The sequence below is a fragment of the Onychostoma macrolepis genome, chromosome 15 (assembly GCF_012432095.1).
Source record: "Onychostoma macrolepis isolate SWU-2019 chromosome 15, ASM1243209v1, whole genome shotgun sequence".
NCBI classification, from domain to species: domain Eukaryota; kingdom Metazoa; phylum Chordata; class Actinopteri; order Cypriniformes; family Cyprinidae; genus Onychostoma; species Onychostoma macrolepis.
This window is the reverse complement of record NC_081169.1, coordinates 9980684-10008517: the sequence shown is the minus strand read 5'-3', so window position 1 is coordinate 10008517 and position 27834 is coordinate 9980684. Positions and strand designations below refer to the sequence as shown.

The 27834-nt window shown below is 33.6% G+C and overlaps 2 protein-coding genes across 4 annotated transcripts in view; one reads left to right on the top strand and one right to left on the bottom strand.

Annotated features, from left to right (window-relative positions):
* Positions 1 to 7677, top strand: part of scn4ba (sodium channel, voltage-gated, type IV, beta a) — a 28886-nt gene extending 21209 nt beyond the window's left edge. The window contains exons 2-5 of the mRNA XM_058744626.1: positions 165 to 328; positions 417 to 636; positions 747 to 876; positions 2536 to 7677. Coding sequence (XP_058600609.1) covers positions 165 to 328; positions 417 to 636; positions 747 to 876; positions 2536 to 2629 — 608 coding nt within the window. The 3' untranslated portion in view covers positions 2630 to 7677. The remainder of the gene's footprint in view (positions 1 to 164; positions 329 to 416; positions 637 to 746; positions 877 to 2535) is intronic.
* A 793-nt stretch (positions 7678 to 8470) lies between these two features.
* tmprss4a (transmembrane serine protease 4a) lies at positions 8471 to 27688 on the bottom strand. 3 transcript variants are annotated; one of them, XM_058744624.1, is made up of 13 exons: positions 27467 to 27688; positions 18183 to 18240; positions 17891 to 18031; positions 16520 to 16672; positions 15842 to 15971; positions 15042 to 15155; positions 14777 to 14820; positions 14225 to 14390; positions 12738 to 12907; positions 11619 to 11714; positions 11366 to 11508; positions 11131 to 11280; positions 8471 to 9929 (listed from the first exon to the last, which is right to left on the bottom strand). In XM_058744624.1, exons 3-13 carry the CDS (start codon positions 18000 to 18002, stop codon positions 9918 to 9920), a joined length of 1290 nt encoding a protein of 429 aa, XP_058600607.1. In that variant the 5' UTR covers positions 18003 to 18031; positions 18183 to 18240; positions 27467 to 27688; the 3' UTR covers positions 8471 to 9917. The 3 variants fall into 3 exon arrangements, with proteins under 3 accessions (XP_058600607.1, XP_058600608.1, XP_058600606.1); XM_058744625.1 differs by having other exon boundaries at positions 27472 to 27688; XM_058744623.1 differs by lacking the exon at positions 27467 to 27688 and adding an exon at positions 24028 to 25096.
* Between the last annotated feature and the right edge of the window lie 146 nt (positions 27689 to 27834).

Below are 27834 nucleotides of genomic sequence, written 5' to 3'. Positions count from 1 at the left end.
TATTTGATTGTTATTCAATTGACAAACTGCTTTATAACGCACACACAAATACCGATGTATTACAAACCATAATGATGTCTTTCAATCACTGTTTATTGTTCTTGTTAGGATAAAAAGTCTTTGCTGGCTTGATAATTGGTGCTCATCTATTCCATTTCTCTCAGGAGTGTGGTACGCTCAGGCACTGGAGGTGAATACAGGGAAGGTCCATTTTATAGAAGTGATGAATGGAAGTTCAGTGCTCTTACCCTGCACTTACGCCAGCTGCATCGGCATTAGAAACCTTTACTTCAACTGGCAGTTCAAAGACAATGGGACATTGATTAAGGTGAGACATTCTCAAGCACACTTATTTTCATGCAGTTCATGCAAAAAAGGGTGTGGATTAATTGTCCAAATACTGTCTTTTCCCTCAGCTCTGTGAGGCCATCATCCCTGCAGAAGGAGTAGAACCAAATGTGAAAATCTATCATGAGCGGGTGGAGTTTGTCGGCTCTAGCAAACAGAATAACATCTCCATCTTACTGCATAACGTCACCTTCGAGGACCAAGGAGAGTACATCTGCTTTGCCCGCAACCCCAAAGAGAAGGAACGCAACCATAGTGCAATTTTCACTCTTTTTGTGGTGGACGAATGTGAGTCTCCACTCTCCATTTTACAAAAGACCTCATTTTAAACAATACTGTGTTTCTTCCCATTATACCATGTATACCCACCTCAACTCAACGTGTGTTTGTCTCCACAGTGAAAGAGGTGGACAACACACTGACCCTCATCATTGTGTCCGTGCTTGGCGGAGTCATAGGTCTGATCATTCTCATAATGGTGGTGAAAGCTGTAGTCCTCGCCGTTCTAAACAAGGTCCAGGAGAAGAAGTAAGTCAGTTTTATCCTGAGCAAAAACTCTACAGTGATGAAACTGTGGAGTTGAAACAAATGAACAAATTTTAACCTGCCCTTGTTTTCTAATTAGATGCTTGGTAGATACTTAGCTACTAGATACTATAATTCGTCTCTTAGACAGATGACATTTATCATGGATAGATAGATAGATAGATAGATAGATAGATAGATAGATAGATAGATAGATAGATAGATAGATATAACATACAGACATATAGATAGACAGATAGATAGAACATACAGAGACAGATAGATAGACAGACAGACAGACAGATAGATAGATAGATAGATAGATAGATAGATAGATAGATAGAACACAGACAGACAGATAGACAGATAGATAGATAGATAGATAGATAGATAGATAGATAGATAGATAGATAGATATAACACAGACAGACAGATAGATAGATAGATAGATAGATAGATAGATAGATAGATAGATAGATAGATAGATAGATAGATAGATATAACACAGACAGATAGACAGACAGATAGACAGATAGATAGATAGATAGAACATACAGAGACAGACAGACAGACAGACAGACAGACAGATAGATAGATAGATAGATAGATAGATAGATAGATAGATAGATAGATAGATAGATAGATAGATATAACATACAGAAAGATAGATAGATAGATAGATAGATAGATAGATAGATAGATAGATAGATAGACAGATAGACCAGACATAGATAGATAGTTGGATAGAACAGACAGACAGACAAATAGATAGGACGGACAGACAGACAGACAGACAGACAGACAGACAGACTTGGACTCAGACTGCAATTATGAAAAAACTTGGACTCGGACGGACTCAAATGGACTTGATGAACATGTAAGATTAAAAACATGAGTAGCAACATAAAATGAAGATAAAACAGATTACTAAATATCTTCCACTCAAGCTCAATTGGTTAAAGTCTAGGACTTGACAAGGTGGGCTCGGACCCAACACTACAGACCGACAGACAGATAGATGGCACATTTTCATTTATAATGGGGGGTGGTTTGCCACAGCAGGGAGAAATATGCAGAGTCTTCTTTGTAAACAGTGGCATGTGTGCTGCACACTAACAGAAGCGACCCACTAGGGTCCAGTACTTGTCTGGTGACTTTGACAGTTATAAAACCCTGTGAGACCAGAGTAAATGTCAATAAATATCATTCTGTCATTTTGAGTAAATGTCAATAACAAGGCATTCTGGGTAATGGTGATAGGGGTCATCCTACTTAGGACAACATTCCCTATTCTGTCTGATTCATTGTAACTTAACCTATATTTGAACACTCGAATGGATCATTCTGGAACGTCAACTGTGAAAATCATCTTCTTAAATAGATACAATATTTCCTCGATTTTAAAATAGTAATTAAGATGTGTGCATTCACGTCAATTCAATGTCAATATTCAATGTTCACACCATATTACATTTTTAGAGTGATTAAATTGAAAGTTTTCTTAAAAAACAAGGTACATTTTTGAAAACTTGGCACATAGGTTTTAAAATAAATTTTTAAATGTAAAAAATGTTAAAATGCTTAAAAATGTTTCCTTTTTTTTTTCTTTTTTTAATGGCCACTCTTATTTGTAAATGTCTGTCTTTTTCCCTTTTCTTATAGTAAAGAGTGCCTTGTGAGTTCTTCAGGGAATGACAATACAGAAAACGGCCTCCCGGGATCCAAAGCAGACAGCAAACCGACACCAAAGGCATGAAAAGAACATGTGTGTGTACATATATGAGCATATGTATACATGCATACATAATCATAACAGAATGAAAGAAAGTCATAACAATGGACAGTTTTATTCTCTTTATCTCATGACAAAAAAAATGCTACATTTAAATATGTGGAAATATATATTTTAGATTGTGTTTGAGGAAAAATACAAAGTGCTGCAGGCTGGATCACACACCCTTTGCTGGACTGAAATGGCATAAAAAATATTCAGAAAGCAGATGATGGGAGACGCTTCGGTGTGCTTGCATTCTGCTCTTGTCTGTGAGACACAGCACACACACACTGCCTTCTTCACAAACTGCCATATCCTTTCAATGCTCGACAGCACAAGACCCACATAACAAAATGTTTGCGATAAACTTCCAGTGCAACTTTACACATCTTCACACTGCATTCCAAACGATCCCGAGGTGGAATCACTCACAAGATGACAAGTCAGTAACAAAGCAAACACAGAAACGGAAACACCTTTCTGGAAAATACTAAAAAACTTACACATTTAAAACCAAGGGTGCCTCTTCAAATTGGAATATGTTTACCACCAATTCAAGCAGCTAATCTAGTCTGATTATTAACCACTCCCACTAATTTTACAAGTGATTTTGAGGTCATAAAGAGCAGGATGCTAGTGCACTTGAAGGCCAGAAACACACTCTACGCAATAGCACCCCTTGTGGCAATGCTGATATTACAACACATACATTCTGACATACTTTGTGTGTGAAAATAAAGTTGTGCAGAGTGTTTTTCATGGCTAAAGCATTGTTTAGAAGGAAGTAAAAGGACGTACCAGAGATGCAGATAAGGTGTGTATATCCAGCATCCAGCCCAGCACGGTTTATTTTATTTATTTATTTTTCAGTTTTTTCTGCTTTAGATAAAACACAGGTGCCTGTAAACGCTTCAAGCTCCACATGCTTCCTGGGAGCCTTCAAATGCTCTATAAATAAGTTAATTAAACAATGCTCACATAAAAAAAAAAAAAAAAAAAAAAAGACAAAAAAAAAAATCCTAGAAAATAAACATTAAAATATAAAGACAATCCCCAGAAACCAACTCCCTGTAGAAAATGAATGATCTTCTGATGCTGCTTTCAATAACCAATTAACTTTTCCTAATGCATGTGAATGATTTTATACAGTACATCTAGTGTACTATGTATCCATTTCTCCGAATCGTGTTCTCCTGTCTCTTCTCACATGATTGATCAATCTGTGCTTGTTGTATATAACAACATCACAGTTCATCTTGTACGTATCCAACATACAGGCATAAAGGGCCACTGTAGTTAACTGGTAAGCTTATCATGACACCCAGACTTCACAGGACACGATATTGTTGCTAACTACTAATGTTGACATTTGGCATTCGAACTAGCAAGCTAGCAACTTCAGTGTGCTAAACTGCACCAATCCTCACAGATGCTGTGCTATGTTTGCATATCATCGTACAAAGACACAAGACTTCTGTGACAAATTATAATAAATAGTAATACCTCACATGCCTCTCAATAGCTAATTACAGTGCACATGTAACTAGCATTAGCATAAACCTCTAAAATCTTCTCATAGATCAGATTAGCTTGATGCTAATTCAAGAAAACACACAAATGGTGGAAAATACTAGTGGGATTTTGTTTGTTAGACGTTCTGGAGCTGCAAAGCGAACTCTTTGTTTATTAAAACAAACCAACTTTCCAAATCTTTCAGTAATTATTTAAGATTCAAGTGCCAAAACAGAACTGCTAGTGGGACGGTGGATTATTTACTGTTGCTTCCATCTTGTTTTGTTTGTCTTCCTCTTTCCTTTCGTATCGGAAACCCCATGAATGCACAATGCTTGTTCATATCCATATCTGGCTTAAGTATAAATGTATTGACAAATTCATAACATGCGATGAATGTCACTTTGCGATAATGCCGCAAAAAATGCAATGAAACCCTAGTCTTCCGCCATAACCCAAAGATGAATGTACGCAGTGGTTGTAGTTATGGCAGAGTTCAGAGGGGTCGTTTCTGGGCACTTTATTCATAAAAATATACGTAACAGTGTTTTGAATGCTCATTGTATATGTAGAGCGAAGTACGAACGATGTGGAATTTATCGCAGGATATTTGAATATGTAGTTGAATAGCTGCTGTGGTGATATTAAGAATAGCGGAACAGGAATAATCTGTCTCTTTGAATGGCTATATCTCTTGTATGTGCACATATTAGCAGTCTTCCAAATCACTTGACTCTCTTTTAGAAATCAGGGGCTTCGGCAATCTCAACTGTTTGGGATTCTTTGACAGAGCGGTATGAAATCCTAGCTTGAAATTCAAGTATTTAACAAAATTTTCATTGAATTCCTTTGAACTGCATCCATAAATGTGTGTTAAAATCAGCCGTGCTTTGGAGAAAGGGTTTGGTGCCGCTCTGTCTGTCAGATGCACTGTACAGTAATGTGGTTAGCGTTGAGTGTCCTAACTGTTGTCGAGCTGTTCACATTGCCTCTTTGATTCATTTATGGCAGAATGTTTTCCCATGTTATGCTTCTTACAGCTTGTTGCCTTTTGTCATTTGCAGCTAGTGTTTTTATGACGAAACGATCACATAAACAAGGAGATTACGTAGATCAGCAATACTGTAAAAAAAAAAAAAAGAAAGGAAAATGTAAAAAAAAAAAAAAAAAAAAGTTAATACATGAGTGCCTAGGCTCTTGAGAATGGACTGTTGTATGCAAATGGGCAACTTTAACTTTTATTAGAGCTTTATTTTGCTATTTTTAGCTATTATGTTAACCTAATTCCTCTTCTGCTTTGCATATGTATTATTATTTATTTTATTTTTTTCTAAATGTTTAGCTTATTTGAATCAGATGTTTAATGATAATGAAATTGTGGGGTGGTTCTCAATCGGTTTTTCTTTGCATTGATATAAAGTGGCGTAAATCATAATGCTTTCAGAATCATTTATTGAAATTTCGAAATATTTCCATGAACTGGAAACTCCAGATATAGTATTTAATGCAGTTTTGTTCATGGTTTCAAAAGTCGCCTAACCTGTCCATATTGGAATCTGTCTTACTAAATTGGCAGGTAAAGATTTGCCAAAATGCCACAGAATTCTTTGCTTGATCCTGTTTTGGTATAATAACGCATTTAGCAGTATTTTTCATTCCGTCTGTGCTGTAAAAAACGGACCTGCAATCCATTTTTGGTTGGCAGCCAGTTGAGAACCACTGGTGTAATGTGTAGCTGTATAGACACATAGATATTTTAGTCTGGTTGTTTATGTGTGCTGGAATGTTTGGCTCAGATCATCCATCTCTGGGCTCGGTTAGTAATGTCTGGGCGGGCGAAACCAGACTGCATAGCTGCAGTGTTGCAGTACAAAACCGCATCCTAAGAGTGCAGCACTGAGCCATGAATCTGCACACGTCAGGCTGTGTTTCTCTTTGGATCTGAAGGGTTATAGCAGGGAAAACTGAAGGGATATGTCTGATTTCTGTCATAAAAAAGCAAAATCTTTCAAACCGGCCAACATATTACGTAGTATTAAGTTCTTTACACTGGAAGGCTGTATAAATTCAACCTACTTTAATGCATGTCACATGTTACAACTACTAATTTAAGGTAAATATCTACAGCTGCATTTTCAGGCAGGCTGCTTGATCTTGGTAGAAAGAAAATTTGAGATATGAAATATAAAATGTGCTTTATATGCACAATTTTTCCTCTCTATTTTGCGGTGAGAATTTGTTCTACTGTACTTGCGTGGGATGTCCAAAACCACTTGCACTCTTTTAAAATTCTTGTACTATATTCATTTGAGAGTTTGGCTCTCTCCGATCTGATCCCATTCAGGAACAGATTGACCTTTTGTAAAGTAGACTTACAAAATAATGGATTTCAAAAAAACTGGATTTCACTGCCTGGGTGACTCACTCTCACTGCCAAGCCAAGAGAGTGTGAGGACTGCTATATGCTCCAACACATTCCAAGACGCTCTGTCTCCCTCTAGTGGATTTTAAGACTTCCAACATTTTTAAATAATCAAGGATTCTAGTCACACGGCTATGTTTGGAATGGCAAATTAGTATACTGCTTACTGCATACTGCGCAGTGCAGATTGAATATTGTCTGTGTTCAAAAAAAAAAATAGTATGCAGAACAGTATGTAATATGCTTAAATTTTCTTACATTTAATTCATTAAATAAATAAAACATAATAAATAATAAACAAAGCATGTATTTTTCATTTTTAATCCAATTTTATGTAAAAACTACCAGAAATAATTCCAGGAAAATCAATCCCACCGAAAATGGAAGGGTGGAAGAACATGGAAGAACATGCATCATGTTGTGCACATTGCATTGTGGGGTACCACATTCTATCTACGCTATGTGCTCTGCTGTATACAGTGGTATTTTAGTGTTATGTCCCGTTAGTGTATTTATTTCAAAACAATTTTGAATTAAAAATGCAAAAAGCTAATTTTATATGTTCAGTTTTCATCAGTGTTGAGCAAGTCTGCGGTTTTGCAGTGGAATGGGGGTTTCTTTTTCAGTCAGCGGATTACAGAGATCTCAAAGTGTCCTTCAAGGGAGGGGAAAACCACGGGGAACACACAAACACAGTTTTGATTAGTAATTGGGCTGCTTTTGTTTCGTAGACCTGGCAACCCTGTTTATATATATATATATATATATATATATATATATATATATATATATATATATATATATATATAATCTGCTTTTGTCTTTTTTTTTTTTTTTTTTTGTAATAGTTGTTGTTTTAAATCATTCCATTTAGATTTTATTTAATTTATTTTTGTTTTTGATTTATTACATTTGAATCATTTTAGTACTTAAGCTTTAATTTAATTCAGTTATTTGCTAAGTGATTTCTTCTTTTCAAGCTTAAGTATTCCATCTAATACTTTATAAGTTATTTTATTTCAGCTTTATTTAAATAATTTTATATATATATATATATATATATATATATATATATATATATATATATATATATATATATATATATACATATATATATATATATATATATATATATATATATATATATATATATATATATATATATATATATATATGTTATTTTTAACTATAACAACACATGCTATATATCGAGCATGTGAGCAAATGTAGTAGAAAAATCACATATTGCATACTGCAAAAATAGTACTAGTAGTATGCTAGCATGCTAATCCAAACCTAGCCATTGTATAAGGACAAATGTAGAATTTTAAAGTTTGTATTTTACGGGCGTGCATAAGCGTTCTTTGTGCACCACATAGTCTAGACAAATTTAAGAGATTTTATTCCTTTACGTAAACCAAGACAACAGCCTAAATATACAACTATCTAAGCTACTTAAACACAAGCCCTGCTGTACCACCCATCAGTGTACCCAGGAGAACGTTCCTTTCATTTGAACTCCCTCTTCTGTACGTTTATAAAGGAACCGGCTAAATAATAAGCAAAAATGGTCTGAATGGATAGCATTTGAATACTAGTTTTGTGATTATTGGCTCTGACTGAGCACTTTAAACACTTACAGACACTTCATGTATACTCTGAAAAAAAAAATGATTATAAACATGTATGTACAGCTTCCCTTTGTACCAACATCTGTCATATTCCCTTGTCATAACTATGCACCTCAGTAGATTTCTCTGGATTGTAAAGAATAAACTAATAAACTAATGAATATATCACTATGCGAAATAAAGGTTTGCAAAAAATATATATATATATTACTAGTTGTGTTTGTTTGCTGGTTTTGGAGTCATTGACCAAACTTGCTGTTAACCACTCTTCACTTTAATAATAATAATGAATTTGACATGACAAATGCAAATCTGTACAATATTTACAAAGAACTATCCTTTATTTTCACAAGTAGGGTGAACTCAGATAAAAAGGGCGACTTTTTAGACACTGAGATGACTGTCAACAAAGCCCTAATTACCTGAATCCACCCTAAATCAAAAACCAACATTCATAAGTTAAACAAGTTAAAAGACATTCACAAGTAAAACAGGTTGAATGACGTATCTTAGCTTTGTGTGCAGCTTAAATATGTTTTCTGAACAAATATCAAAAGCCAAATGAATCTGAATGTGACTCATTTAGAATTGAATACTAACCCACAAAGGAAAATATGTGACGTTCACGTACAAACAGCAGTTAAATACAGGTGTCGCTCTTCTTTTGAGCGCTTAATCCCAGTCTGTATAAAAAGAGTTGGCCTCTGTAACTTAATAATTACATATTTAATATGATATGTATGAAAGCGTTAAGCTCTGTTAAGCGTTTCAAAGGCACCATGGTATTTTGGCAGAGTAAATGAGCACTGGCTTTAATTCAATATTATAACATGGCACCCAATATAAGTCAAGACCTCACAACAGTATAGACATATTAAAAAGAGAGAGAAAAAAACAACAACAGCACCCTCTTGTGGCTGTTGTCTCAAAGTGCATTTGACGTCACTTTGATTTAAAGGGACAGTTCATCTATTTTTTTTTTTTTTTTTTATTAATCCTCACAGCATTCAAAGGAAGAAATGTAGCACAATGTCCGAGCTGCTTTTCTCCATACATTAAATGCAAATGGAATGATATCAACTTTAAATTGTAGCGTGTTCCAGACACAAATCTATCATAATCATAATCATAATCTTTCCATTGCAAAAAAAAAAAAAAAATGCTGTTTATATTATTAAAATAATTATAAAATGTAATTAAAAAATGGTCCTTTTAAGAACTGTTCACTGAAAGGTTCTTTAGGGAACCAAAAATAATTCTTCTATGGCATAAATGTGATAAAACCCACATTTGGAACCTCTTTTCTATGAATCATGCAGCTTGAACATTCTACAAAACATCTTCTTTTGTTTTCCACAGAAGAAAAATAGTCTTACTGACTCGGAGCAATGAGGGTGAGTAAATAATGACAGAATTGTCATTTTTTTGGGGCTAACTGTTCCTTTAAGATTGCATTGCTGTCCCTAAAAAGTGGTAGATCCACAAAAGGTAACATATGTGTTCTCATTATATACATACATTATATATTTCAGTGTGCAAAATCTTTCTCATGGCACCTTTAAGACCCTGAGCAAAACTCCCACAGCGATTCCTCCACAAATCTGTGTGAATCGATATATCTTCAGTTGAATATCTTCTTTCTGAAGACCGAAGATCTCTGTGAATCTGTGCTGTGGGTTTTACTGTTTTTCTCTCCATCCCAGACTCACTGGTACTCCTGAAGACAACAAACAACCATGAGTATTCCACTCTTCTACTTTTAGTAGGTGTACACAGGCACATGTTGCATCCGAATATGCATATTTCCATACTAAACATTACGTGAAAACAGCAGTATGTCTGAATTCATTGAATAAAAAATAAAAAAATGGGAGAGGATTCATGTGAATGGCAGTGAAGCAACGCAACATGTTGGATGTAGTGTATTCAAATTTTATTCCTACTACGCATAATTATGGAAGCCAGTTTCCAGCGTGGAAGATAATTGCAAGACTTTTTCTGAATTCTGACTCGCAATTCAGAGAAAAAATGTCTGAATTGCAAGATATAAACTCAATGTTGCAAGATATAAACTTGCAGTTCTGAGAAAAAAAAAGTCACAATTACGAGATATAAACTTAGAATTGTGAGTTAAACCGACTTTAGTTAATTGCGAGTTTATTCCTCACAATTCACACAATGAAAAATTAAAAAGGTAATTGCGAATTTTTTATACAATTCTGACTTTTTTTTTTTTTACATTTGCGTGTTTATATCTCACATTACTGACTTTTTTCTCAAAATTGTGCTATTCCCTTTTTTTCTCGCGATTCTGACAATTGTAAGAAAAAAAAACTTTTTTGTGAAATGTAAACAGAATTGCGAAAAAAAAATGTTTTACAGAATATAGAATTGCTCGGAATTGCAAGAGAAAAAAAATCTGGGATTATATCTCACAATTCTGGGTTCATATCTCGCAATTGTGACTTTTTTTTGGAAAGTTTTAAGTTTATATCTAGCAATTTTGAGTTGATATCTTTCTAGTAGCTCAAATAGTAGAGCATGGCACTAGCAACGCCAAGATCATGGGTTCGATTCCCAGGGAAAGCAAGAGCTGATAAAATGTAAAAACTGTAACTTGAATGCAATGTAAGTCGCTTTGGATAAAAGCGTCTGCTAAACGCATAAATGTAAATATCTTGCAATTCACTTTTCTTTTCTCAGAATTCTGAGAAAAAGTCAAAACTATGACATGAAAAGTCACAGTTACCCTTTTAATTTATTAATTTATTTTTTATTCTATGGCTGAAACAAGCTTCCATACATATTCAAACTATATACATATACGAACATACTTTTTTAGCTGTTGTGAATTAGGTTTTGAACAAACATGCGATTTCGGATGCAGCTAGAGTTTTTCCAGAACAATGTGCTCATACCTTCATGACTGAATGGACCCAGTCGAGCATCTGGTCCATATTGGTGTAAACACCAGGACGATCTTGTCTGGCACAACCCAAACCCCAGCTCACAACACCCACCAACATCCAGCGGCCGTATGAATACACCAAAGGACCACCGCTATCGCCCTTAGAGAGAGAAAACATACAAATGTTATTCAAATAACATGGAAATCATTTTACCTAATGGTACACAGAAAAGAATAAGACTTACCTGGCATGCATCCACTCCTCCCGTCAGATAACCTGCACAGATCATCCTGGGAGTGACAGAAGAGCCGTACACTGTGGGACTTGAGCACTGGGCTGTGTCTATAAGAGGCATCTGAGCCTTCTGTAACTTTGGAGACAAATTTCCTGCAGGAAAACACCCAGATAATGTTAAAGTTTGCGGTATTAGAGGTATTTAATGGAAACTGAGTTTGAATAATAAGGGTTCTGTTGGAGAGGAAAAAAAAGCAAGGAACCTTTTTCTGTCAGATGGCCCCACCCGGTCACAACTACGTTATCTCCTCCTTTGAGGCCAAGATCTTGAGGTGGCAGACATACTGGCCTGCGGGATTCTGAATGTGATATTAAAAAAAACTGTATATTAGTATATAAAATGACAGACATTTAGTACCATTTTGCATGATCAAAAGATAACAAAACATCCACCTTGAAGAATCGAAGGGATGTACTGATGTTAAAATTATAGAGAAACATTTGATAATATACTATATAATATAATATACTGTATAAAAATTTATAAATTGATATCCAATTATTATTGTTATGAACATATTGCTCTGTTTTCTTGAGAAACTAAATAATTATTAACAGAAATACTGTGGTCAAATTTCTTGATATTGATTAACTATTTAGCACACTCAAAAATATGTAATTAATTAAATAAATAGTTTATGACTTAAATGTTTTAATATTCAAATATTTTATGAAATTATAATATATTACAAATTAAACATATTACATAATTTAATGATATATAATTACATAAAATATAAATAATTTGGACCTTAATTTAATTAGTTGTACTTACCTTAATAATAAAATAATTTTAAATAAACCTGTAATTAGTTTAATAATAAATAGTTATTTCATACTTATGCTATTCATATATATAATGCTATTATTATCATAATTACTATATGAAATATAGTATAGTAAATAAATAATTATGCCAATTACTACAGCATGATGATGATAATAATATTATTAATAATAATAATAATAATAATTAACAATAAAGATAAACATATAAAAAAATGTAAATATGACAAACATTATTTATTATTAAACTAATGACACATTTATTATTAATAGTATTGTTGTTTATGAATTAAATTATTATTATTATTATTATTATAAAGTCTCCTCTTATGCACTGTAAAAGTATGTCATCAGCACTTCCAAAAAGACTGATGAGAATGCATTTTTGTGGGCTGGTTTAAATGGAATGCTGCCGTGTCGAGTTTAAAAGAAAGTAAGTCAAACTTTCTGGGTTTTGACTCTGATCATATTTAGTCATCTTGAGTTCTTGGAGTCCAACAGTGTGTGTGTGTGTGTGTGTGTGTGCACTGATGTACCTCCCACAGTGATGGGGGACTGGAGTCGTATCATGGCAATGTCGTAGTCATTGCGTCCTGAGGTGTAATCTTTGTGGACGATGATCTTGTCCACAGAAGAAGCTCCAGCAGAGCCCAGGTATGTGTTTCCAGAGACTACCTTCCATCGGATCACAGCCTTCTTACCCTCCCTGAAGAAGAGAAGAGCAACGTGACCTTCTTAAAAGCATTACTCGTCTAAGAAACACCCTGTATTAGTTCTATTTACAAAGCTTAAATGTATGCATCAGATAAGATGCTAACAATTCAGTACTGAGTTATTCTGTGAATTATACGGTGAATGATGAATGACGCACAGCACAGTTTTCAAACCGGGATAACTTGTTAGGGCTATGAATGATTTTCAGAAATGAATGGAGTTTATGAACAAATTTTTGAAGTTAATGATAAAAACATGTTTACTTCTATGACTCATGCTTTCCAAATGTAACAGATACTTGTGACTGTGTGCAGGCTTCAAAACAGCACATCATTGGTTGTGTTAACTACCGAATGTAGGCTAAACAAACTATACAGACACACGTTGATGAACCAGGTTTTAATGGAACTTCAATGTGCTTATGACCTGCAAAATGCAAATACACAGCAACAAGTGGCAACCTGTAAGCACTAGAGATATTTCTACCTGTTTAACCCATATGATGTACTATGATTTATTTTCAAACTATTCATACATATAATGATATTATTGTCATGATTATTATATATGAAATAATAACAACAACAACAACAATAATAATAATAATAATGTTTTAATAAATTAATGCATTTAGGTTGATTCAACAATACTACATAAAATTGGATTTTAATATAATCAGTTAATGTAGATGTTACTGTTTTTAGGTCACCATTTTTTTTTTCCAAATTAAAATCTATTTTACGGAAGGTTAGCACATCTGTATATGATATTGTTATTACATTTTGAAAGATTATAATTGTGTAATAAAATAATTACATTTAATAATTGATATAAAAATATAAATTAAAAATAAAAACTAGTTTAGACCTTAATTTGTTTTTATTTGTTGTACTTACTATTATATTATATTATATTATATTATATTATATTATATTATATTATATTATATTATATTATATTATATATTATATTATATTATATTATATTATATTATATTATATTATATTATATTATATTATAATATTATATTATATTATATTATATTATATACCCCATACAATATAAAGCGCTAAAATTAAAATAGAAAAGTACTATATAAATGTTAAATTATTGTTAATTAAATTTTAATAATAATAATTCGTATTATTAAGTTTTTATTAAATAGACCTGTTTTATTATTCATATTTTGAATGAAATGACTTTGATAAACAATTAATACATTCCTGGACCACAGACTGAATGAAATGCCTGTGAGAGCTAGAGGGTTAAAGAGATGCATTTGCTTTGTAAGAGTGTTTTACACACGCACCCGTTGAAGCAGTGGGCCGCAGTCACAACCCAGTGCGGAGACACCAGTGACCCTCCACAGGTGTGCTGGCTGATGCTCTGCAGGCTGACCTGCCACGGCCAGTTCTCAATTACAGCATCCTGTCCGCCTACAATCCGGTCCTGGTTTCTGGTCAACCCACACTCTGCTGCAAAATAAAACAGCCGATAATAAATCAAAACAGAAATCACACACACAAAATGTGCCTGTCATCGTAAGAAGTGAATATATGATAGTAAAGTTGTATGTTCAAATACAATTTAATAATACAAATATGTCATAAATATATCAATATATGTGTTCCTAACACAATATTTCACAAGGGATAGTTTAACCAAATATGAAGCTACATGTCCGCAGTTCTCATCTTGTTCTCTTTCTTTAAAACATGTTTTAGCATGTTAAATAGCCTGGGCCAAATGACTGAACACACCTCTGATGTTGTATTGCTAGTTTTGTGCTTGCTGTAGTTATCAGTTTGCTTCATTATTGATAATGCCATAATTGGCTGTTGGATTAAGAATCCATATTTACCTGAGCATGTTAACGTGACGACTGTTCCCTGACTGCATAATTTGCTGAGAAAGAGAGAGAAAACATGAGAGAATGTGAGAATGCTTACAACCAAAACTAATAATGGCTACAGCAACCCCAAAAATATGAGGAAACTTAATTTGTACTTAACATTTGACAACCAGAAAAAAGGCAAATACTCGGCATCTGAAATGTTTAGTTTCAAAAGTGCCCATCCTTTCAAGGCCACTCTATGTACATAAGTACAGTGTATAAATCTACTCACAGATCTGAGACAGTTGACTGGAAAGTCTGGGGTTTAGATGAGCCCACCATACAGAGAGACATCTTCAGATTAGTCGGCAAAATACCCACTTGAACTGTGCTGAAAGTGGGTTTACTAAAAACAGAAAAAGTACAAGATAATGACATTGAGATCAAATGATGAGCTGTATTCTTACATGTATTTAGCAGCCTAAAATGTTTACAGGAGATTTTAAACAAAGACGGATATTAGTTAACTAAAACTAAAACCTCACAACTTTTGTTTCTTGAAATATACCTATGAAATATACAACTCATGAAATAAAATACGAAAAATCAGATTTTCTTTCAGTCAGCTAATTGAAACTAGCTATAAACTATAAACTATACTATAATAACTAAAACTGAAAAAATAAATATATATATATATATATATATATATATATATATATATATATATATATATATATAAACAACATTTTATTAATTTTTATTTTTATTTAGTTGTATTTCAGTATTTATATTTTTCATTATTTGATGTATTCATATTCACATTGTCAAAAAAGAAAAACTAATATAAATGGATAAAACACAACACAATTACTAAAACTAACCAATATTAAAATGAAAACAGAAAATAAAGAACTAAAAAATAATAATTAAAAAATGTATATATATATTAATAAACCCAGTGGTATCTCAAACAATAGAATAATCCAAGTCTTGTTATTATAATTTAATTTTGTAAATTAAATAGTATTGCAAACTTCAGGTAAGTCGTTAAGTGTGTAATGACACTGTGCTTTGTGGGCCAAAACTCACACTGAGTAGCCCAGCTGTTGGCATGCAGTCTCAGCATGTTGTTGGGTGAAACTGTCTGCACATACACTTTTCCATGTATTCTCTTCAGGCCTGAATATCTGCAGCACATTACGTGTTGTCATCAGCCGTACTGTGAAGACAGACAGAGAAACAGTTTTAAAATTCATATATATATATATATATATATATATATATAGTCTTTTAACATATTATTGACATTGAGGAAGTCAGACAGAAAGTAGGTTAGGTTGGGGGATTTGTCTTGTTTATCCTGAAACCAGACACACAGGTTCTAGCAGTGCTGACTGCACACATGTCGGTGAGCAGGTGTGTGGGGGTGTGCGTGTGTGTGTGTACCTGTTTTTCTATTCTGGTGGGGACTTAAACCTGAATACACACAGACTCATGGGGACTTGTTTCACGGTGGGGACCTAAATTGAGGTCCCCACGGGTAAACAAGCTAATAAATCACACAGAATGAAGTTTTTTGAAAATCTAAAAATGCAAAAAGTTTCCTGTAAGGGATAACGTTAGGTGTAGGGCTGGTGTTGGGCAATAGAATATACGGTCTGTACAGTAGAAAAAGCATTACGCCTATGGAGAGTCCCCACAAGGATAGCAAACCAGACATGTGTGTGTTTGTGTGTGTGTGTGTGTGTGTGTGTGTGTCTGTCTTACGGGGGAAGGTGGAGTTGGCTCCAAACTTCGTGACACATGCTGACTCGTCCTCGGCTCCGCTGCAATCCTCCTTCCCATCACAGGCCTTCTCCAGCGGAATAAACTTCACTGACTTGGAGCAAAAATAATACTTGCTCTCGATCAATTGCTTGACTGTTTCATGAAGAGGAAGAAAGAGTAAAAACAGCACTTGTTATTAAAAAACAAACAGCAATGCGGTTAAATTAATCAGTCTGTTTATGTTTCTTGAGTCACAACGGTCAAAGGAGTGACTAAATAACTGTCACTGATGAGAAGATCAGACTTGTCAATTTGTGACTGATTTTTATTGCGAAAAGTGTGAATGGTTATAAACAAGAAAGAGTAGGTCAATTTCCCTCACATTAAAAACAAACATTAAGAAGGACTGCATCTCAGTTGAACTGTATTCTCAGGACATGAAATTTAACTTAATTTATATTTTAATAAAATATATTTTATTTTATTTTATTTTATTTTGAATCAGATCATGGCAAGTTGTAAACGTTTTAAATGTTATAAAATAGATTCATTATAACTTCACATGTTGAAATTCTTATAAATTTGTAGCATTCATATTTATAGAAAATAATGTAGGCAATGTGTTGCAGTTTTAATGTTTTAAATGTTAGAAATGCATACAAGGTATTAATTAAAATGTTCACAAGTATTTAAAAAATATATATGTATGTATGTATGTATGTATGTATATATATATATATATATATATATATATATATATATATATATATTTGTACAATGCATTAATTACTTTTAATTTTATATATTTACATGTTAAAAGTTATAAATTATACAATATATTTAATCGCCATTTTCAAATGTTTCGGTGTTATTAAGTCATACAATTTTTGCTATGTATTACAGTTTTCACATTTCAAATTGTATACATTTGTACAATATATTAATTGCAGTTTTCATGCTTTAAATTTTATACATTTGTATAATGCATTAATTGGAGCTTTTACGTTTTCAATGCTATGTACATGTTATTTTAAGTCGATATTTATGCATGGTAGCTTTTATAGTTTTGCTGTTACATAATGTTTCTATTTCATAAGTGTTTTACTGTTTAAATTGTGATATATAAGCTGTTTAATGACAGATTTCAGTGTGACAACTTGCCCCATACAGTCTAATAATACTACATGCTTGATCATTTAATTTAATCATTGGAAATGTCCAATAACTTTAAAGTAGCTAAGTCTTTATATTATGTTTTTGAGTTTGAGACATAATCGTGCCCTGAAAAATATTCACTGGAGTGAACGCAAGACAACTAGCCTCAGCCTTCGTCTTGAAATCCAGACGGGGTTAAAATGACCTAGAACTTACTGAAGAAAGCAGCCACAGCCACAATGGCCAGTACGACCACCACCATCAGGACTGTAATGATGATCTTTTTCTTGTTTGGCCTTTTCCCCGTCTGAGTCTTTGGAGCCGTCATGGGTTTTCTGTGCTTTCCGGGCCGAGCCGCTGGAGGAGAATATGAAAATCAGTCGAAATCAGTGCAGTGTGGTGTCTTTCTCGTAATACACCCACTTAAATCATGAGTGTTACAACGGAGGGTATTTACTGAGCTGATAAATCAGGTGATAATTTAGACCAGCAACCCCAGACACTGTACCTTGCTGCTGCGCTGGGTTTAAGGGTCTGGTGTTCTCTTCAGGAACCTGAACTTTAGTCTGAGAATGACAATGAGGAAGACAGAAGAGGAAAGAGAAAAGTGAGAGGTTATTTTGTTATTTCTTTCACACACACAAACCCCTAAATCTTTATGACTCAGCTGTAGTTTTCTGTATCGCTTTCAATGTGTCACAAGGGATTTTTTTTCCAAGTTGTTCTTGAAATCTCACACACTTCCTTGTAAACCATCCTACTCAGCATAAACATGTAGGCTGCAGTTTACCTCCAGCAAGAAATAAACAGTAGCTGCATTTATTACGCTCTGAGGTTCATCAGCAGGCCGCAGAAAGTTAATGACGTAGAACGTTTGATAGATAGATGGCAATATGATTATATATTGATTCTTGGTTATATAATCCAGTGGGCTTTCGCATCTCTTTCAATTTTACACCTGTTGATCTGGGATGGTTATTTCAGTCACTGATATGGAAAATTATATTAGTCCCAATGTTGTTATGCTCAGAGACCAATGCTCTCCTGACAACTCAGGCACATTTCTCTTGTGTATTTATGTAAATCTCATTATCAGATTAGACCAGGCTCTTGCATTTTGCTTCTCGTGTTAAATTGAGTTTAAGAACCTGTATATAAATGTTCATGAATGGGGGCATTTGTATCCACCACAAATCGTTTTCAGAAAGTAATCATTGTAGTTTTAAAAACATACTAAAATGTCTTTAAACTTTAATGTCTCCTTAAATACCTTTTCCTATTTTTTTACTGTGTACTTTATCGAGGTTATATAAACCAGAATTGTCACATCTGTGAATGTGAGGTGAAACTTTAACATCAACCTACTAGTCAAAACAGTGACTAACAATTATTCATTCTAGACATCTCCGTCACTCAAAACACCCCATAAAATAACAAAGTGTTTCCAAACACGCATCCAGTCTCGACAAGAACATGAGACTCTCCAGATTAACACCTATTTTATTATTTTCGGAGAAGACCTGAATGTGACTTAACATTCATGTGATGTACTGTAAGTTTATTCAGTAAAAGCTGTCATTTAAATTCATTCATGGAAATAATTTTTAATCTACCGTTACTACTACTGTATTGATTTATTGATACCATGCACAATAGCATAGATTTCTGTTGAGATTTACTGTATGCATCAAGACAAAATAAAATAATGTTTAAGGGGAATTTGAGAAGATTTAATATCATACACGAATATTTAAGAAAATTCTTCACCCTCGTGTCGTTCCAAATCCATAAGACCTTTGTTCATGTTTGGAACACAAATTAAGATATTTTGATGAAATCCAAGCCTTAATTTTATGAAGCTGCGGGAATATTTTTTGTGCGCAAAGAAAACAAAAATAATGATTTTTTTCTCTTCTGTGTCAGCCTCCTCAATGCATTCACAAAAGTACCATGCATATATACTGACATGGAAGAAAATAATTTATTGAATAAAGTTGTTGGAATTACATGCTGAGCAATTAATGACAGAATTTTCATTTTTGGGTGAACTATCCCTCTAATATTTAAGACAATTTTATTAAATTTTTCAATAAGTGGACAATATAAAATTTGCCTAACAAAATATAAACTGGATGGATAGATATAGTTTTCATTCTAGAAATTTATTTGCAAGTACCCAGAATTGTACAACATTACAGTCAAAGAACAAATGAGTCAGTGTTTCTTTTTTGTCATTATGGAATGTGCAAACTTTGCGAATTTCAGCGCATTTAGCAACCAAGATGTTGCCAAGATTATATATATATAGAGAGAGACAGAGAGAGAGAGATCAAATCTTAAATTGGGTCTCATTTATCTTATTTGTGATACAATATTTGAAAATGAACCAACAAAGCTGTGTTCCACATACACTGTAAAAAGTGATAAGTTAACTTAACTTAAAAAAATTGAGGAAACCCGTTGCCTTAAAATTATTAAGTACATAATAATAAAAAAAAAAAAAAAAAAAAAGTTAAGTGAACTTGACAATTCAATTAACTTATTTTTATAATTATCATTTACTTAATTTTAAGGCAACGGGTTTCCTAAATTTTTTTAAGTTAAGTCAACTTATCACTTTTTACAGTGTAGTTTTGGCAACAACAGAATTATCTTGTTAAATTTTATTTAGAACTAAATAATAGAAAGGTCTTTTTCAAAATTGCATTTTAACAATTTTAATGGTAATTTGGAAATAATGGCACAGTTTAACATAAACTGATCCAAACGCAAATCCAAATTCCAGTTTATTTTAATTGCAGCCTATAAATTATGGCACTCATTCCTATCTAATGAGCCTCTAAACAAAGTCATTGGGAGTCACAAACTCATTAGCCACACTTCTGTTTCACTAATAAACCCTATGAACTGAGGTCAAGAATGGGGTGTGGTAGCTTCTGAATTTGTGGTGCTTGTATTCGTGCATATGTACAACAAGTTAGAGCTGCATGATTGACTTCTTACATGATGGAGTTGTACTGACACAAAACATTCATAATGCAGCATCCAGTGTTTTCAATACAGACTTAGTTTTGGGGTGTGTTCTTCTTTCTACCAATAATTTATCAACCACAATGAGATGACACACCTTAAACATACATTTGTCTTCTAAAATCAAAAGAGATTTGATAATGGCTTTTCCCACAAAGCATTTTCATACAATATCCTCAGGACACTCCTTGGACTTTTTTCTTTTTTTAGTTAATTATTTAAATTATTTATTACAATTTCCAGTGTTTACAGTTTCTCGTGTCGTAATGTTTTTTTTTTGTTTGTTTTTTTTTTCAAAATATATTTATTTATTTACTTAGCTTATAAAATCATGTTTATTATCTGTAACCAGTTGAATTTTGTACGCTGAGTGTTCGTGCCTGGTTGACAACTCATAGTTCACCGCAGATAACAACACAAAAACAGTATTTAAATCCACCCTATGCTGATTATAAAATTATATTATTAACTTACTTCAACTCACTAAACATCCACCATAGGTCAAAGATCACAGCCATAGGGAGCAGCAATCATCATAATTAAACTACCTACAATATTATCCAACATTATGCAGAGCAATATGGTATTATTTATAGTAATCTGTTGTATTAGCATAGAAAATGACCTATAGTCTGCATTGGTTTCAGCATTGTACTGTAAGAAATTATGGTGAAATTGTGTAATATATTGGTGGGAGTGCAAATAAAATTCAAACTGAAAGGCTGACATTGGAATTCAAATCCCCCTTTCAACAAATACTGAAACCATTGAAAGCTCTTTGAGAGACAGAGACTGAAAGTGCGACTTCATGTAAATGGGTCATTATCACATAATGAGATCTGGGCAGAGAGAAACCAGGATGCAAACAATAAGGCTAGTATGAAAAACGTATTCAAGAGTTCACTGATAATGTTAACTGTAAAATGTACAACAAAATATCTAAAACCAGACAAAACAGGAGAAAAGCGAAATATAAGCTTGTAAAAAAGGATCATGTCTGTTTAAGAAGAGTGACAGTTGACTGGAAATTATATCAATTGCACAAAAGCACAATACCAGGCAAGAAAATGATGGATAGCTTAAATGTTTTGCCCTTCAGCATTGTCCGCCCCATCCAGATTATCTGGATATATACTCATACTGTTTTTTACAGCTTGGTCTGGTACTATTGCTTTGTGAAAGAGATCTAGTCATACACCAGCAACTATTGACTCCATTCTATGCCAAGTGTTGTTACTGTATATTCAAGTAAAGAATAATCAACTTTCAGGTCCCTTGAGGAGACCAGAAGAACATTATACCTGACAGACCCAAAAGAGATTTCTCAGGTGAGAAAGTATCAAAACCAACTCATGCCAAAGCAGATTAGTTACACATGCCAACCCAACCGCTCCTTTCAAACTGTAGCCAAGCATTTGTTATTAACTTCTCAGTTTTTGCAGTTAAAACTTCAGGCATTATAATCTCACTTGCACCTTGCAACAGGCCTATTCAAATGACTGAAGTGTAAACAAAATGACAGTTTACAATAGTCTAGCACATCCACAAGTTATAGCTGTATGGCTGTGATTATGCATTATATATTAAGGATTTTATTTTATTGCTAGATGAATCCAAACCTCCTTTACCAATGCAAAACCATCTCACCGGAACTAAATACAACGACTTGGGCTGTTTCTAATAAGATTTTTTTTTTTTTTCTAACTATTAATGACTTTTGCCTCAGTAAAGTACTAATTTGCTGCAGATTAATAGTTAGTAAGGTATTTGTCAAGGTGTTAAATCTAAATTATGGTCATGCAGAATAAGGCATTGATATGTGCTTTATAAGTACTAATAACTAGCTGGTCTCATGGCATTTACGTAACTGGGTGTACGGAAGTAAGAAGCTCCAGTTCGAATCCCGTGTAACAACAGTTCAACAAAGCAGTTCAAATCTGCGTAAAAGGCAGTTCAAATGGCACGTTTTTATATCAGTTTTGCATTTTTTTAACGCTGTCGGGTAGGTTTAGGGTTGGATTTGGTGTAGGGCATATTTCCAACACGACAAAGCATTAACCTTTAGCGACAGTCCCCGGATATTTGAATTCTGAACCGCCGCAATACGTATCTGAAGCAACATTATAAAAACAGCAATACGTACCAATATCTACGTAATAAAAACGTGCCAGGGTTCACATATTGAACCTGTGTTTTAGCACCACTCAGTGGACATTTCTATTTGAAACTGCGGCGAAACCTGCAGCAAGGTACGTAAAACGGTGTCGCACAAAAATTGCGCAGAGGTACGTATTTTTATGAGACCAGGTTGTCTAATAAACAGCCAAAATGCTAGTACTATGCATGCCAGTTAATAGTCGTCCATAAAATAAAGTGTTATAAGTAGTTAATATCGAGTAACTTACATTTTAGAGACAACCAGTCACTTTGTCTACTGCTTGTCCACTAATGAAAATAGTTCCAAACACAGCCAAACGAACACCAACACACACTAGAAGTGTCTCGTCTATGTTTTTGAATAAATACTGTAGGTTGAGTAGATTATTCAATGACTCATTCATAGTCGCGTTCCATAGTGATACATTTTTTAACAAATTGCTTAAGTGAATGATTCAATGACTCAATTGTAAAATGTTCACGTGTTCCGTCCCTTGAATGAATCGATTGAATGAATAACGAAAACAGTCACTTGCCACCTACTGACCTAACAATGTAACTTGCAGAAAGTCACCAAAAAATCCCCATTACAATCCCCAACACACAGACTGGTAGTACTGCATACTATATAGTATCCTGCTATATAGGTGAAAACAGTATGTTAAAAAATAAAACAGTAAGCGAAAAGTCCTACTATTTCTGGTGAATGCATATCCGACAGAAACTTTATTATCCCATGAGTCCACAGGAGAGAAGTTATGAAAATGCAGCTGATAATTTACGATATCACATGATAATGACAACATGACGGATGTAGCAATGAACGCAACTGTTTTATAAACATATACAGTAGGCTATATTTTAATAAACTATTGGCATTTTAATAGCAACTCCTTTCAATAATAAATCTGCTGTCCGTATGATTGTAAATCAAACCAGTTTGGCATGGCATAAAGATTGGTGCAAGATTATAGCAAATGTACAATAATCGCACAATTCTCGACAGATCCAACCATGCCATCCAAAAGTTAATTATCCTCTCAAAATCACACAAAAACACAGTCTACACTTGTCAATCTAGCGATCAACAAAGTAAATGTCCTGCTTATCTTTGTTCTGACTACATTAGTTTGTTCTTTGAGCAGAACGAATCAGTTCACACTCACCATCATGGTTTTATCACTGCTGTCGACGCGTTCCTGCAATCTGCCGGCCGTAGCAGGCTGACCAGTGGAGTTCACAGAAGCCACTTCTATGCCAAAAGAAGGCACCTCTTACTGCAACCTTCCTTTTCTTAATGCACAATGCTTCTTTTTTCCTTTTCTGTAATTTCTTCCTCGTCTTGTCTTTCACTTAACAATTACTGCTACCCGATCTGCCTAATGCTGTTTCAAACTCTCTACGCTGCAAGAGTCTGTCTTTTGAAATTTTCCACCTATGCAGCCTCTGTCTTGTGGAGATTTGTTTGGAGTTGCCCTGCCCCCGATCAAAACCCTCACCTATGTAAGAAGATACCGCCCATCTCACCTAGATACGTTGCTCCTCCCGCTGCATTCACTTCCTCATTGAGACGGGGCCAAATCTTGTGCTTGGTTGAGCAAGATTACAAGTTAATCTGGGTTCAGGGATGCTGTCTGCACAGTTTTTGAAGCCTTTTTTTTAAACAGGAAATGACCCTCATTTTCCCAAACCTTCTCTCAAACAGGTTTTTGGTGGCTATGACAAGTAGTTTATCATTGTAATTATGCTGCATTTAAAATATTTTAATGAGGACAGCTCATGAAATAGGTTATTAATGTAGATCAGGAATCTCCCGGTTTGTCACAATGAAATAACTGACCATATCATTCATGTTGCTGTATCATTGTTCATGTAAGAATATGCAATAACTCAGTGACCTCTTTCTTTAAAAAGAAGATTTTAAATGTTACATTCAGAAATTTGTATTTATTTTTTTTTTCATGTCAGTGTTATGCTTTTATGATGGTGAACCTGGTTTCACATTTGATTTGATTTGAGTAACTTCATATAAATTTGCTCACTTCGTTTTACTTAAGTTCACTTTACTTCACTCATTCGTTGCACTTTACTTCTGAAAATGCTACCTATCAGTGTACAGTTTATGACTGTGAAATAATTTTCACATTTGTGACCCGGGACCACAAAATCAGTCATAAGGGTCAATTGTTTTTTTTGTTTTTTTTTTTTAAATTAAGATTTATACTGTACATCATCTGAAAGCTGAATAAATAAGTTTTACGGTTTGTTGGGATAGGACAATATTTGGCCGAGATACAATTATTTGAAAATCTGGAGTCTGAGGGTGCAAAAAATATAAATATAAGTATCATGTATTGTTGGCTATTGCTACAAATATACTCATGCGACTTAAGACTAGTTGTGTGGTCCAGGGTCACATTTGATTAAATCCGATTCAGTTTGGTTTGGTTCACTTCACTTCAGTCCTGAAGTGAAGAAAAACAATATCTCTAAGAGTAAAGTTTATGACTGTAAAATCATATTCACATTTGATTTGGTTTGTTTGGTTAAGTTTACATTTAATTTCGTGTGATTAGATTGAATTTTGTTCAGTTCAATACACAACACTTCAGTTCAATACACAACACTTCACTATACAATTATTCACTATAGTAAAATTTATGACTGTGAAACCATTTGCACATTTTCAGTTTGATTCGGTTTGATTTGATTTAATTCAGTTTAGTTTGTTTGGGGTTTATTTCACTTTATTTCACTCCTGAAGTGAAAAAACACAAAAAAAAAAACAATTGTACCTGTCAGTGTAAAGTTTATGACTGTGAAGTTATATTCACATTTGATTCGATTAAATTAAATTTGAGTCATTTTACTTCACTTTACTTCAATTTCGTAAATGCTACCTGACATAATAGTTTATAACTGTAAATCCTGATTCACACTTAATTCAGTTCAATTGATTATGTTTTCATTTGATTTGATTCAGTTAGATTCATTCATTTCACTTGCTTGCGATTCACAGATTAATTTCTTCACAGATGAATGATAATGTAATCCTGTTAGGTCTGGTGTAAGCTGTCTAAAGCTAGTACATTGAGTCTTATACAACTTTCTTTAAGGAGTAAAGTTACTCACCATGACTAAAAACATTTCCCTTAAATTCATTTTGCCTCATAATGCCAGTAACTCAATATTCATGTCATGAATTAAACTTCAGATAAATAAATAGAAACAATCTCTCACCTCATTTTCTAAACTCAAATCAGTAAAATTTTCTATAGTTCAATCTGGTAAACAAACAATAAACCATTTCTATAATCAATAAGTGAACCAAAGCTCTGTTATCACTTGTATTTATTGCTTTAGAGAGAGAGGACTCTAAACATTGAGTGAGATGTAGAGATTATCTGTGAAAGTTCTCAATGGGAAAAGGATCATGTTTCTGTTAGGGTCAGGTCAATGTGACTTCTTCTTGATGAGTATGACCCCATGATACTGGTCGGCATCTCGGTCTTGCATTAGGACACTGTGTGTAATGAATTCCAATGACAAGGGCTTTGTTTAACATACTGACTAGCCATGACCAGAGCTGTTTACCTCGCTAAACATGTTGTTGAGGCTGCCATCGTTACAAAGCAAGTTGCTCAGCCACTGTAATGATGTAGAGATACTAAAGTGCCATGTGACTCAATGACTCACTTTGTTTTTGTATTTCAAATTACTTTAAAACTGAGCAAGAATGTGAAAAACACTGCCAGTGAGAATACAAATATGAATGTAGCTTAGCTGCTTAAATATAAAATTTAGGAATTAAAACAGAGCTCTATTTGTAAAGCCGATGCCTTACAGCAGTGCTGGTTAAAGGCTAAAACACTGAGTGAAGAAAGAAAAAGAAAAAAACAGAAGAAAAAAAAAATACAGTGTTCTATATTGTGTAATATTTAGCAGATCAAGCTAACTGAAAGGAATAAATTAGTATCCTGATATCTGATATACAGAAAATCTGCTGAGACTACTTAACATGACTGGCATATTGTACAATATCAATTTAAAAAGATGTAAATGTCCATAGATGTGTTTCATGGTTACAGTAAAACCAAAATAAAATAGGTTGTGAATCTCTACTTGTTTTACATAAATAAGTGTACAGAAGAATAGTTTTGGGATAAATGTTTTAGGCAAACACTAGACAGGTTATAAGGTACTTCATACATTGCCATGTATTTCAACACATAATCTGGTACTCAATTATTGCTTGTTTTCTGCAAAATTATATTTTTAAACTTCCTGTTAAGACCATGTAAAGCAGAACATTCTACTCACATCCTGCCTGATACAAATACACACACCTGCTAAACAAAGTTTACAGTAAATGTAATTTAATTAACTTTAATTACGATGCTGCTAATCACAATAACAATTACAAGTCCATTTCCGCTAAACATCTTACAACTTAAGCAATATCAGCTGTCTTACATATAATTTGTTTTGTTTTTTTCTTTTTGGAAAAGTCTTACGTCCCGCAATAGCTAACATTTAAAATAAATTAATAATAATAATAATAATAATAATAATAATAAAAAGTAGAATAGAAAAACAAGGCAATACCTTACTGTTTTAAAATAAAATCCTGATCTGTATTTCAAAATGATATGATGTTGATGAAGACTGGCAGGATGAGTTAGATCCTATCTTCCACTCTTTCCCTTCTGTACTCTGTGTTCATGGAAATGAGTCTTCATGAGGCAAACCAGTTTCAAAACAAACATACATTTCAGAATCAAGCCTCTTTATGACTGACCCTTGCCTCTGTCTTTCCCTTTTCCCACCAACTTCATTGTCCATATACCTTTGTCATCTTTTTATTTTGGTATATGTTACATTCTGTGGAACGAGATAGTTGGAAGGAAGTGCTCTTATTTTTCTTGTAGTGATATCTCAACTCACATCCTGAAATGTCATATGGAGGAAAATGG